The sequence below is a fragment of the Thunnus maccoyii genome, chromosome 10, assembly GCF_910596095.1.
Source record: "Thunnus maccoyii chromosome 10, fThuMac1.1, whole genome shotgun sequence".
Lineage (NCBI taxonomy): Eukaryota > Metazoa > Chordata > Actinopteri > Scombriformes > Scombridae > Thunnus > Thunnus maccoyii.
This window is the reverse complement of record NC_056542.1, coordinates 15202583-15217776: the sequence shown is the minus strand read 5'-3', so window position 1 is coordinate 15217776 and position 15194 is coordinate 15202583. Positions and strand designations below refer to the sequence as shown.

The 15194-nt window shown below is 39.8% G+C and overlaps 1 protein-coding gene across 1 annotated transcript; it reads left to right on the top strand.

Annotated features, from left to right (window-relative positions):
* The first annotated feature begins 166 nt into the window (after positions 1-166).
* sphk2 (sphingosine kinase 2) lies at positions 167-12125 on the top strand. Its single transcript, XM_042423322.1, has 8 exons — positions 167-343; positions 2573-4228; positions 6089-6238; positions 6339-6433; positions 6547-6662; positions 7147-7347; positions 7528-9127; positions 10196-12125. Exons 2-8 carry the CDS (start codon positions 3766-3768, stop codon positions 10256-10258), a joined length of 2688 nt encoding a protein of 895 aa, XP_042279256.1. The 5' UTR covers positions 167-343; positions 2573-3765; the 3' UTR covers positions 10259-12125.
* The last annotated feature ends 3069 nt before the right edge of the window (positions 12126-15194 follow it).

Below are 15194 nucleotides of genomic sequence, written 5' to 3'. Positions count from 1 at the left end.
ACTGGTTAGCAGCACTGGAGAGGGCAGGTTATTTAAAACACCTCCCCTTTACTACTTTTTTCTTTTTCTTTTTTTTTTCTCCCCTCAATTTACAGCTCACTGAGGTTTTTGTTTTCAGTATTGAAAAACCCCCTGGTCACGGAAAAAAATGAGTTGGCCAGGAAGTGATGGTCTGTCAATGATTGGAGAATGTCGGTGGGTGTTGCAATGTTTTCCTTATCGGCATTGGATTTCCTCTCCGCCGGTCAAAGCTGCTGCTGCTGCGTCTCCAGACACTTCCTGCACCGAAACACAGCACTCAGAGCAAGCGACCGTCTGTCGTCGTGAGGGGAGGCAAGATGAGGTAATTTGTTTTGTGTTTTTTAATTTTTGCTTTGTTGTATTATATTCATTTCAGCTTTCCCTAATCCGGCGCTGAAACGCATATAATACATAGAAAGTTACCAGTTTTCGTGTCCCTGCGTTATAGAATCAGATCATAACGCCCGTTAACTAGCTAACGTTGCCATTTAAACGTTATATGCGCTAACTTGGGTACTTTATAAAAACCCAAACAATAAATGAGACGTAACATATTAAGCTGGATCTTTTCTGTGTGGTAATATTCAATAGAATAAAGTGTTAGTAGTGTAGTAAGTTGGTTTGAACTTAGGCTAGCACACACGTTAACACAAACTGCTAGCCAGTGCTAACTGACAACGCGCGGTGTTGCTCTTGTCAGTTTACAGTAGCCTCTGGCGTTGTGTTCACAACATCAGCTAGCATTTGCTATCATTAATTAATTTAGCGGTAGGATTTGTTCTAAGCAACTTTAACCTCCCTCTGCTTCTTTATGATTATTTTAAACATGAATGAAAATAGCCCTTCAGCTCAGATGTGCTGTTAACTGTACAGCTATGGTTAGCTAAAGTGAGTTAGCCGGCTAACGTTACGGGGATCACATCGGTTAAAGTTTAAACGGTCAAACATAGTTCACATCTCTGGGGTTGGTTAGTAGATAAACGGTTAGCGCTGCCGTAACGTGTCTAACAATGCCCTTTGTATGGAAAGGTTCTTGAGTTCAAAGTATAAGCTGCCCGAAACTTGCCCAAAATACCCAGCAAGTTACCCAGCAGCAGCCTCATTGTGTGGGAGACAAAATTAGCCTGCAGATATTATTATTTCTGGGTGTCCCCGCCCTGCGTTTCAAGGGCGTAAGGTGCAACAATGGGCATCAGTTAAGTCCTTTTTAGAGTCGTTGTTATCAAAGCAGGACATCAGCCACGTATTGATTCTGTCTGCACTACAGCTTACATAATGTTTCATGGCTGTAAAACTTGAAAGCAAGATGACTAGTTTATTAATTTAGGGTGTTCGCGAAGTCTCACGGTGATAGTCCAATTGTACTTTGACGCACTGAAGTAGAAAGTCTAATGAACTGGACTCTGGTGACCTGGAGCTTTAACATTACTGTTACCCATCACCTGTGAACAGAATATTATATGATACTGATAAACAGCACTTTATTGTGATACAGATAGGCCTGTAACAGTTAATTAAACATGTAAACAGCTTGTCATAGTCATTTTACAAGTTATGTAGAGTTGTCAAACTTGTTGTAAGAGACACTATATTTCTGTAGTGTACATATATGATAGTGTCATGAATTTCTAGTGATTATTATGTTTTAATCTTTTAATCAGACTTTATGTGAACCAGTTTCTATTGGGTAGAAACTAGTTATGTAGAGCTGAAACAATTAGTCAAGTAATCGATTAGTTGCCAACTATTTTGATAATGAACTCATTGTTTTGAGACATTTAAAAAATAAAAAAGTGAATAGTTTCTGGTTTCTTTAGTCCTCCATGACAGTTAACTGAATATCTTTGGGTTGTGGACTAATGTGGACGAAATGAGACATTTGAGGACGTCACCTTAGGGTCTGGGAAACACTAATCGACATTTTATGGACCAAACAACTTATTGTTTAATAGAGAAAATAATTAACAGACTAATTGAAAATGAAAATAATCATTAGCTGCATCCCTAGTAAAATGTATTAAAATAGTAGTTGTAATTGTAAATAGTAAGATTGTTACTGCTAAACCATATTGCAAAACATCTCAAATCCAGTACAGTTGAGGCCAGCAATTTACGAAATCTCAATCCTAGATTCAAACTGTGAAAGAGACACTGTGTCCCCAAATCCTATTAGACAAAAGCCCTGAATATGAAAATGCCGTGTCATTGTCGGGCAACCTTTCATCCGAAATAATTTGGTGTCTCAGCAGTTCGGGCTGAGGATATGTGACTCTGAATCATTATGTGCCTCAGCAAAAATGCACCTATGGTCAAGGGGCATGATGGATCTTGTATTGCTTCATCCCGTAACCACAATCTCTTCCGCTTATCATGACACATTTGCACTTGCTTCAACTTACTCTGTACTTGTTTTACTCTAATTATGAACACGTGTTTCAGAAATCCATGTGAATTAGATGCACATTCCTCTATAGTGTCAATTTCTTGTCCAGTTATTAAAAAAATACTTGAAGGTGGATCACCCATACATTAAAGTCTTGTCTTCATACAGGAACAAAGATCTATGGGAGGGAACGTGAGGCCTGACTCAAGGACTTTACAATGACATAAACCAAGGACCCACCTGGAACCGTCTCCTTGTTTGTCTTTTGTTTTGTTTCTGTGTTTGTTTTTTCGTTGTCTAGTCTCCACTTGTCTTTCTCAGTGTTCATTTTCCTCTTGTGGAGAACAGATAACGAAGTTATGCAAGAGTATTTGTTTGGATGAAACTTAAATGTATCACACTACTGTCTAGAGGACTAGCCTAGTCACTCCTCTTGTCTGCCTCCTATATATCACTGAGATTAAAGATAGCATTAGGTATCAAAGGTCTTGGAAAAAGTCTGCACTCATATCTTTGTGGCATTAATCACATTTTGGCCAGCACTTAACATGCAACATATTCTACAGAAATCTTTACTTGTTCATTAATTTAATTGTTGTAGCCTCCTTGTCTAAGCAAGGTGTGTTTGTTTGTCTTATTCATACTTAGTGGATCACTTTTTCAATGCAACTTAAAGTTTGATTTTTGTCCATTTGTTTAATTATTTAAAGAGTTATTGTTGATGTTGTAGCTGCTCAGCTGCCTTATATTGTTCTCACAATAGGTGGCTTTAAGTTTTAATGTAAACTTTTTTTTTTTTACTTATGCAATCTTTGGGAAGAACACTCTTGTTTAAATGACTGATCGCATAGTGGGAAATTCTACTTTTAAGTCCTGTTGTCTTTGAATATGTATGAGTATCGTTTGTCCACTTTTCAACTGGCAGTAAACTGTAGAAGCTGACAGCTCTTCAGATCAAACTGTCATGGGAGATTTCTAACTGTGACAGAAGGACTGGTTCTTTAGCAGTTCCCATCTTCACTGGATAAGTACAGTAAAAGAAGCACCTTTGAACTGGAAGCAGTTTTTTTCTTTTCTTTTCAAATGAAGACACTTCTGAAATGGACAGACGGGAACAGAAACTCAGAGCTGACTTTTTGTGACATTGTCTCTTGAATTCAAGCACTGAAGAAGAATGATTTTGAGGAGATTTCAGGGATAAAGTTCTCAGACTGATATTAGGATACAATTTGATTTTCCCTGCAAATCTTGGAAGAGCTGCTAAAGTTCCACTCTTCAAGCCTGTAACTGTAGAAGAACTACTCTACAGCTTGTTAGACTGATTTTTTTCCTGGTAAACCTTGTCCACTTCAGCAGTGAGGATGCGATCCCCAGACCCCTCAACACTTTCCCCAGCAGAAGCCCTCCTTCATGGCCAGTTTGCTAGCTGGGGATCGGGCAGTAACGGCAACAATAACAGCTGCCCCAACAGTCCTGGTGGTCCGGGGGGCCTCTCCCCTGCTGCCTCCCCTACTCCGGCTCCGGCCTCCAACTATGCCTTGACCCTCACCCACACCCACATACATATCCAGCGCCTGTCGCCACGGCCAGGGAAAGAAGCCCGTCTCCTGCTGCCTTTATCAGAGCTAGTGGGGTGCAGCTGTCCTCGCGCCCCTGCGCCCCCTCTCCTGGTGCTGTACTGGTACCCACCAGGCAAACGAAGGAAAGGGGTGTCCCGGCGCAGGCAGGTGAGGGCCTACCTGGCAGAGAGCAGGCCTGAAGCTGAGAGGTGGTCGGCTGCTGTGCAGTGTCTACTCAGAGGCTTGACCGTCACTGCTGAAACAGGTGAGTGTATTTGTACAAGTTGTGGCTTGTCTGTTCAGGTTGGGTGATGTGTCCTTTTCTTTACAGGACAAAACAGGTGATTGTAGTCGCCTATTGAGTACAAATATACTGCATTTTCCTCCTGACTTTCATTTCAGTTCATGTCCGTATGTTATGAAAATCAACACTCAGATACTTAAACTTTTTATAAATGGATAATCAATAATTTTCAATAGTAAACCATGTTCAAATTAATGTTTTTGTCTAGTTGCCCAAATCCTAAAGCACTGACTAAGCTCTATTTTTTTTTTATCAAAGAACCCTGGTCACTTATGAAATGCAGTGAATGGCTTCACAATACTGATAGTTTACAGTAGATAACAGTGTTTAAAGGATTTACTTTGGCAAAAATAAACGTTTGTCTGTATGATTAAGTCTTTAATTCCTGTTGTTTACTACAAGAAACAACACAATGTGGTCTCGTGCCACCTTGATTTATGCCTCCTTTGTAAATGTTGGCTAAATATAGCTTAATGTCAGTGTGACCCAAGTCCCTTTTGTATGTACAGCACACACATTTTGTCACTGAGGGCACAAATGGTCTCAACAGTAGTTGAGCATGTTAGGGGTTATCTAGTTTAAAACACAGGGAGATTAATACTAAAACACCCTAAGAGGCTGTGAGATTTATTATTCTGGGTATTTAGTTTGGATTTTTTTGTTTGTTTGTTTCACATGACTCCATCTTTTTCTAATACTTCTTTCTTTCTTATGTTATGTCCTTATCTGTCCTGCACACACAGTCTATATTCAGTGATAAATGTAGAGACAGAGAGGGTAGGGCTGCTGCAGCTTTCCACTCCTTTCCATGAGCTGTATCCCCCCCCTCAGCCTCGATAACCAAACAGATAGCAAGGCTCTGCTTGGTGTTTACTTTTACTGTCTGTGTGTGTGAATATTTACCTTTTTCTCACCATTGCCTGTGCATCACACACTTGACCAGCATCTCCCATCTTTTCCTGTCTCCTTCCCCCCTCCGCAGACTGAATCTTTATCTCTCAAATATGTTTACTCTCTATTGTTTGTTTTCCTGACTTCGCTTATAACATCAGTGTCTCTTTCCCCCTATGCAGATAAAGCTGTCAGTCATATTTACTTTCCTCCAATCCTCGGTTTGTCCCTTCTCTGCTTGTATCTCAAACATACTCTGTTGCAGTACATATTATTTTCCTTAACAGCCTTCTGTTTGACCCCGAATTTCTGTTCCACTTTCCTCACAAAGCCTTCATTATTTCTCTTTCTTTCTCTCTCTGCACTCTTACAAAATCACTCCATTTCTGATTCACTTCCTGTCTTTATTCTGTACATTTTTATGCTGATGGACATTATTGTAGTGGTTAGTTGGATTTTTGGTTTGTGTTATTCATGCTTCAGTGTAGATTGTTGCATAATCCAGGATTATCCAAGAGTGCAGTAATTTAATTTCCTTCCCCAAACCGTTGGCATCCATCTATCGTTTTTACTATATCTTAAATTTTTAAAATTAACCATAGGAGATGTATTAATTCCTCAGAGTGAAGAATAAGAGTAAAATGTCACAGTTGTCCTTTACCATGAGATTACCATGTATCTGAATTTAAATAGACACTCTCTCAAGCAACAGTGTTGTGCAGTGTGAAGTAGATCCTGTGAGGTGAAATAAAGGAGCTTCAAATGGTTCAACACACTCAAAGTCCAGGGTTGGGCAACACTGTGTAATGACAGCTTAGCTTACGTCCCAGTTGGCTCACTTGGAAAATGCGGTGTACCTCTAGTTCCTTCCCTTATTCTAGACAATAAACAGGCTAAACTAATTCATGCTATCTCTTCTTATTCATACAGAATTTTCAAGAAGTCTGCTACCTCGTCCCAGGCGACTACTGTTATTGGTCAATCCCTTCAGTGGGAGAGGCCAGGCAATGCAGTGGTGTCAGACCCACATCCTGCCAATGATTAGGGAGGCAAACATCAGCTACAACCTTATACAGACAGGTAACACATCAAGGCCAAAGGCAGCCTCATGAGAAATATATTACATTTTTATAAAACTTACATATTTAGCAAGTGTTGCTCTTTTTGTTATCTCTCTCAGAGCGTCAGAACCATGCCAGGGAGCTTATCCGAGAGATATCGCTCCCAGAGTGGGATGGCATCATCATCATTTCTGGGGATGGCCTGCTGCATGAGGTTTGTAAAGCTTTTGATGGTCGGCCAATATTGGTGAACTTTAGGGGGATGTTCGAGGGGGATATTATAGCTTAAACTGTGTCCAGTGATGTGATTCTCTTAATGTTGTGTAGGTAATTAATGGGCTGATGGAGCGTCCTGACTGGGAACAAGCAATAAAAGTACCTGTTGGCATTCTGCCCTGTGGCTCTGGGAATGCTCTGGCTGGCTCCATCAACCACCATGCAGGGTAGGCATGTTCACAGAAGTCTACATTATCTCTTCGCTGCATTTGCTTTATGTTCTTATCTTAAATTCTGATAATCTGCTGTTCATAGGTTGTTGTACACCATTAAACATATAAAATCATTTCTGAAGTATATAAGGTTCTGTCTGAGTAGAGCACAGCTGTCATATCACACATTTTACATGTCATCTTGCAAATGACTTTTGTACTTTTTATTGCCAAATGTTGTATAAACTAATCCAGCCTTTCATAAAGAAAAGATAAATTATAATTACTATGTATATTTCTTCGAATGTAATTTCAGTAAAAGTCAGATAAACCTAATTCCAAACTCACAAGTTATCTTTTCTTTAAACAAAATAGCACAATATTGTTGTTTTTGTGATGTGGTTATCTAGACCTAGATATCTAGAGGAAGGACTCTGTATTGACCTGTTTGTTATTTTTACTGAGAGGAGATGTTGTTGTCTTTTTATATCTCCCTCAGGTATGACATGTGCCTTCGGGAGCCCCTCCTTTTAAACTGCTGCTTTTTGCTCTGCCGAGGCGGTGTCCGACCCATGGACGTGGTCTCTGTGACAACAAGCCCTCCTCCCTCCAATACCCGTACTGCAGCACCCAGAAGACTGTTTTCTTTCCTATCTGTTGCCTGGGGCTTTGTGTCCGATGTTGACATTGAGAGTGAGAGGTGAGTGTATGAGACATTGTAGCTTTTAAATTAATGTCTGTCTTTGACTACAAGAACAATCACTGATGGTTTTGTTCATCTGAGCATATTTCCACTCCAGCATAACTCATTTAATTTAGTTTCATAACAAAAGATAGCTTTATTAAATTAATTAATCACTTATTTTTTACTTTACTCTAGGTATCGAGGCTTGGGCTCAGCCCGCTTCACCTTGGGCACCCTGGTGCGCATAGCTTCTCTTCGATCCTACAAGGGTCGTCTGTCCTACCTGCCTCCCTCTATTGTCACCGCATCACCAGATGCTACACCTCCTCCGCCAAGGAGACCCCTCTCCCGCAGTATCACTGAAGGCCTGGAGGGCTTCTGTCGAACCCCCATCCATCGCACCTGCTCTGACATGGGCATCAGTGAGCAGAGAAGCCTGCGGAGGGGTGAAGGAGAGAGGGAAAAAGAGGAGAGGCAGAGAGAAAGGGAGCGGAGAAGGGAGAGGGCCAGGGGAGGAGGAACCGGCGTGGTGAGGGCAAGCAGCCTGGCGGAGGACAGAGAGAGGGAAAGGGAGGGGGAGATGGAGATGGAAGCAGAAGAGGAGAGGTCAGGGACGAGTTCAGAATCAAATGAAAGGGATGAATGCAGTATGGGAAGGGCGGAAAGGTTGGCGGGGATCAAGGATGAAAGGGAAGATGAGGGACGAGCAGAGGAAGACTCCAGTGAGATGGAGGAGGAGAATAGGGGGAAGGACGGGGAAGGCAGTGGCGGTTCTGTAGAGGGGGAGGGAGTACTGCAGGCAAGAGAGCTCGGAGAGAGCTATGAGCTAGACATGGGGCGAGAGGCAGATGAAGAGCCAGAGGGTTTCACTTACCAAGATGGCCTTCAGGAAGCCAGAAAGGCACTAAGAAAGAATTCAGCCCCTTCAAGCCAGATAGCCAACGCTCTCTTTAACCAGCCTCTCAGTCGGGAGGTTGACACAAATTCTAGCACTTCGTATGGGGTGGAGGACATGGATCTTAATGGAACCTACTACCAGAAAGAACCCTACCAGCTGGACGTCGCTCGCGAACGGTCTCTCACCATCTCCTCTCCCTTTCGTCACTCTCCCTTCTCTTACAAGCCCAAGACCCTGGACCAAAACCAGAACGCCTCCCGGCCAAGGCCCCTCTCCCTCCTCCAGCACTCCCACTCAAACTCTCTCCCCCCTAAACTCCCTTCCCTCTCTCTCTCTCTTTCCCCCACACCCCCATCTTCCCCTTCATGTGCCTCCCCACACTCCTCATCCTACCTCGCCCCACGTCCTAACACCCCAAATTCCACTTCGCCCTCACCTTCTTTACGCACGCCGTCCTCATCTTTTAACTTTGACATTGCTGAGCCAGCAGGACCCCTTAAGAACCGTCCTTACGTCTCACTGCCTTTAAATCTCCCGAAGGATGACTTATTACCCCCTCTTGACCAACCCCTTCCTACCAGAGACTGGGTGACCATTGAAGGGGACTTTGTCCTGGTCCTAGCCCTTTATCAGAGCCACCTCGGGGCTGACCTACATGCTGCACCCCAGGCCAGGTTTGACGATGGGCTGATCCACCTGACCTTTGTGCGGGCGGGAATCTCCAGAGCCACTTTACTGAGACTGTTCTTTGCCATGGAGAGAGGAACTCACCACTCCGTCAGCTCGCCATATGTGAGCCACGTTACCTGCAGGGCCTTCAGGCTGCAGCCTCTGTCTACACGGGGAACACTCACTGTGGACGGAGAACTGGTGCCTTATGGGCCGCTTCAAGCACAGGTGAGAAACAGGAAAAATGTTGCTTGTTACTGACCACACCTCACATGCAGTGTTACAATCTGACACATGAAGTCAGGGGACTTTGATTCGCTCTAGATCCACCTTTACATAAAGTACATGCTCATAGAGTTGTGCCAGTCATAGTGTTTGTGTTTTGACTGATTAATCAGATACTATGACTAAATTGTACTTAATTGTAATCTCTCATCTTTATATTTTATTGGGCCATGTGTCAACAAATGCTACATAGAGCAGTAGGAACAAATTGAATGACAATAATTTACTTTTGTAAAAATACCTTATGTACTTGGGTTACAGGTTACACGGGAAAAATTATCCATGTCCATTATTCAAATAAAGCTTTAACTCAGGAAAAGCAAGAAATGTCTACATGGTTGACAACTGACTGTGGAAATTTCTCAATTTGCTTAAATTGAAGTATTTACAAGACAAGGAGTGCAAAGATTTAAGCCTGTCTGTTTTGTTCAACACTTTTCTTATTAAATAGGCTTGTTGATGTACTGTATGTCCTTATGCTACCAAGTAGTCACAGAGTATTCCACTGATTTAGCATTGCACTCCTATATGTCGCACTCAAGACTGACCTTTTTTTTTTTTTTTTTTAAGTATCAAAATCAATACAGTATGTCCACAGATATCATCTTTTATTCTATGCATTTATCTTCCTTGTCAGAACTTGACACCTACATTACCCAAAATGCAATTCAACCATTGACAGTCAGTTCGGGAATTCAAGTGTGTTATGCAAGTAGCCACTAATGTAGCCTCAAGCAGAGATGAGAGGCGGGCTTCAGAGGTCTTGTGACCCCACCTTTTTCTAACTCCACTCCCCCATATTTGTTTCATTTTCAAACTTTTAGTCCCAGAGGATGTTTCCAAGTAACATCACTTCAGGCAGTTTATCAGACTTTGCACAAAAGGCTTTATACAACTTTTTGTCACACATGCAGTAGTTCAGTTAATGCCGTGGTGTTGTGTTAAAGAGTAACTGTGAGACTTATCATTTGTATTAATTTGTATTTTTCATGATCTCTCATTATCACACAGGTTCATCCTTCCCTGGCCCGTCTCATCGTCGGTGACTCTGGAGTCAAGATTACCCGATTCTAATCAGGGATTGGCTGAGCTGATTGACAGCACTCTACTGAATTATGTAATCTCTGTTGCCATCTATACTCTAAGAGAGGGGGGAGCATCTGAGAGACTTAAAATAGCCTGGATTGCTGAAACTGCTTTTCTGGGGTTTAATGAAAGGGATAACCCACCGAGCCACGCATCATTGGAGCAGGACTGCAGGGATTAATAGCAAATTTGAAAATGGATGAAAAATGCGCCTCATTGCACAGCTGTTGGATTACGCTCAGCGTACCCTGAGAAGCATGAAAACTGCACAGCCTGGGATAATAAGAGGGAAGAACAAACGAATGTTTATGGGTTTTTTTTGTGCAGATAGTGCATGTGTTGGATGTATACGTAGTAGTATGCATGCAGAGAAGCACTACCTGATTTTGCCTTACAGTGAGATGGAAAGAAATCAGATAAAATTCAGAGAAAGTTGTTCTTAAACATGAAATGCTATAAAATACACTGAGATTCACTTGGGCCCCCTAAAAATCATCCCCCATAAAAAAAACTTCCGTCCCTGAAAAGAATGCCTTATCTGCCACTGGAGAGTAGAGGTGTGAATTTGTCCTTTCTTACTTCTAAAAGAAACCTAAATCTTCTTAATCTCTATCCACCTACTAGATTGTCCGTCCACTGCATCAAAACAAAGCTCTGCTTGTATACTTAGAGATATTGGGAGACCCATCTACTATTATCTTTGAGCACACTACTCTCCAAGCATCTGTGGAGAAGAATGTGGATATAAATACACTGAAATGACCATTCTGTTCATACAAGTGACTTAACGTAGAGCAGCGAGATCAAGCTTTTTCAGGTTCATTACACTAGTAGGAGCAATGAAACCGTTGAGCGGTGACCATTACTGACATTTTTACATAATCTGCCTGCTTTTCTTAGCCAGTGGATGCACGATGATGATGTCAATGATATCAGACTTTGCAACATATTGAACATAAAATTGTCTGAACAAAGCAAGCTTCTTTGTCAGTGGTTTTATACTGTTCATTTTCTAGAAGTCTTTCAGTATTACTATCACTCACATTACCCTTCAGCACTAGTTTATGTCTAGAATATTTCACCATCTGTGAGTAACCATCTTTGAAAATTTAATTAGAGGACATTACACGCCTCTGTCATAGTGCATTTACTTCGCACAATAACTTGAGTTGAAGCAGCACAGACACACTAGAATGCATTTGAGCTTTTAGATACATCTGAAGAGTAACACAGAATCAGAAACAATGTTTTCTTATAGTAAAAAGGATGCACATTACTAAGAACCTTAGTCCAGATGCTATAATAAATGGATCACAGTACATTCCTAATCTGAAGTGGATTAAATGTCTCAATTTGAACACTCTTTTTGAAAGGTAGAACTGACTGAATCATTTAGAAACTTAAAAATCCTGCTGTAGAGAAACTAAACAACACTAAAATCCAGCAGCTCTGTGTTGTCACATCAGACTTTTTGATCGAGAGATAAATCAGATGGACGGAAAAAAAAAAAGAAAAATCACTGTGAGAAATTAGCCAGCAGTTGAACCAATCTAGTGAAGTAAATAAATATTTTAAAAACTTAAGTAAAGTACTTCCAAATCATGTGCTCCTAAGTGAAATTAAACAGCAGACCTTGGAGAGCTCCACTAGGAACTGTTTAAATTTGAAGAATTAAAAAAATGGACAAAGGATAAATCATTAGCATGTACAGTGTATCAATCAGTAAGATCATGTGAGAACTGCTTGGCTCATCATCAACATACTGTATGTCTTGGTCACGCCTGGATAAATCAATGCCTTTGTATTATATAAGCCTGTAAATTCTGGCTGTTGATCATAAACTGTTCAAACTTGACTGCTCACCAGGCTTACATTGTTTTATTTGTCTTTTTCTTTCTTTTTTTTTTTGAGCACACAATGCAGCTAGTTTACATCAATTACACTGTGCTTACACAGCTACAGAATGTGAGTACAATTTGAGTCTAGGATGATAACATTACCAAATAGAAGAAAACACATAAAAATACACACATTGCATTAAAGTTTTGCCAAAATGTTTACTCTCAATGTTCAGAGACTACAGTAGAAATGACAGTTTCCTAAACACTTTGTTGTCTATTGCCACAGCTTGGACTGTGGTGTTATAGACCAATCTGATTTGACAATGCTGGGGTATAACCCCTCAATTGATAATGCCATTAAGATGTCTGTAGTGGACTGCCTGTAATGAAATTGTAATTATTACTAAAACGATGAAATATATACATATACAATGTACAGTTAATAGTTATATATGGTTTTGAATAAATGTAACTTGATAAGTTTGTCTGGAGCAAATCTGCTGTACGTTTGTCTTCCATGTGTCTTCTCATATGTCAAAGATCTGAACTGTTGATATGATATGAAGCGAGGGAAGTTGCTTTTATCGGCAACATTTTGATGTTGATAACTTAATGACATTGTTTCAACTACTGCCCATAACATTAAAACACAGTTTATCTCCACTCCAGTCACTCACAGTATACTAATAAACAACGAAGATCAATAACAGTTTCATGATTCTCCCTCAGTTCTCAGGCTTCTCCTTCTTCTTCTCTTAAACACTTGTTCTATGTGTACAAAGCTTTTAAACAAAGTTCTCTGAGTAAATACGTTTCATTGAGTTCATTACAGTTCAGTGGCCCCAGAGGGAATCGGCCCTGATCCAGACAGTGTTTATGTAATGAAATGTGCACTCAACTGAAAACAAACCCTAAAGATGTTCTCTTTGAATGCTGTCAGAAAGTATAACACATATATAGTTGCTGTACAGATGTCCTATCATCTGCTATATTATAATTCTAGGAAATATTGATTGATTTAAGTCCAGTATTTAAGAAAAAAATAGTATAGACAAACCAAATTCATTTAATTTTAAAAGTTTGTATTTCCCTTTATAGATGAGAAATGTTTGCATCTGATTTGGTTAAAATAGGGGCTAACTGGCTGGCTTATTGTTATAAACTTTGATAATAACCAGACACATTTTTATAAAAAGTAAACATTTTAATGTGTTTTATGTATGTTATAAAACTGTTACAAAATTTAAAGCTACACATTCACCAAAAACCTCTATAGCCCTGCAAATCTCATTTTCCCTTTTGGTCATTTATATGTCATATCTATGCAGTAACTTACTTATAAAACATATTTTACATACAAAAAAATCTAACACTATTTGGAAAAAGATTTAAAAAAAAAAAAAAAAAAAAAAGCCTATACTTGTATTTAAATTATCTTCTCAGCAGCCCTTTAGACTTAAATAGTTTTGGTGCTGATACCATCATGTCTTGGCTGTCCTACATCTGCTTAAAAGGTCTGGAAACATTCACCAACTTCAGTGTATTTAAAAACTCTGCACCATCCTCCCTTGAAGTAGGATGAGAAAGATCTGTGAGCAACAAAATTCAGAGAATATAAAACATAAATTAAGTCCTATAACCTCATTTCTATTTGTCAGTGGTAGAAAGTAACTAAGTACATTTTACTCAAGTGCTGTACTTAAGTACAATTTTGAAGTATTTGTACTTCACTTGAGTATTTCCATTTAATGCTACTTTACATAGGCGCCTGAGCAAGTGGAGCAAAAGCATCCCCATTATTCAATTATGGGGAGCAAAGTTATGGTTTTGCTGCCCCACTTTTTGTCTTTATAAAAATAAACTTATCATCATACAGTCCTGCCAATCAGCTGATTATATTTAAGCATCAATGAACAATTTTCCAATTTTCAGCAACTGACAAAAACAAGTAATAAAAAAATCTGATGTTTTCGGACCACCCTTTGAGTTGGTTCAGTCCAACCTGTTGTGTGAGAGACAGACAGACTGAGAGGAGCTTTTCCTCACATTGTCAAAGTGTCTGAAGTAACAAACAATCAAATGCTCAGCATTGGAAAGTAACAAGTTTAGACTTCTACAGAATACTTCAGTTAAGTTTCGGTTTTAGTCAGACTTTGGATGGAATTATTTTTAAGTATGATGACACATCACTCCATGTACTGATCTCTGTGATGTGCTTTCATTATTATGATTATTCTCTAATTTTCTCATAAAAAGTAAATGAGAAATGCACATTTACTCTAAAGGGGAAGTAAGGTCTAGTCCTGAACTAGCATGGCCCTTTTAAGTCTTGAGGAGCAAAAATCACCTTCTGAGCTGTGCATTTAAATAGTCCCTTATTTGAGGTAATGTAGTTTAAAATAATCTGTTTTTGAAGTTATGATTACTCATTCCTGTACATTATAACTACAATAGTTACCACTAGAACCTGTGTGTGGGACTGGAATTAGATAGTTGTTGTGAAGTCATTTCATTCATCCAAATTGTTTGTACTTCGTTGCAGTTGTTAGACTTTGAAGATGCCTTGTGAGTATTGAGAATAGCGACTCTCAGGTTTAACATTGTTTAACCAGGTTTAATTATACAAATCATATTGTGATGTGTTGTAAGACTATTGCATTTATAGAAATCATTTGTCCTTGTTTAACTTTGAAGATGGCCAAGTAGCCTGCAACCTACACAATTTGACACAATGGATAATATAACAAGCTTTTGAAATACAACACATTGTTAAAGATGAATCTAGTGGTTTCCAACTTTTTTGGCTTTTGATGTCTTACAAAAAGCAGTGTGTAGTCGGGGTCACATTTCAGATGTCTATGAGTTGTTAACAGCTCCACCAAATAGTGATTTTTCCCTCTAAACTTCTCACGTGGTTTCAATTTAGTAAATCTTAAAATGATCCAACATTTCACCAAAAATCAAAGATGAGGGAAAAACTCCAAAAACTGAAAACAAATTTTTGTATCAGAACTTTGTTTTTTCTTCTTTCCTCTCTCATTAATCATCTCACGACCCCTCAGATTTATCTAGTGACCCTTTGG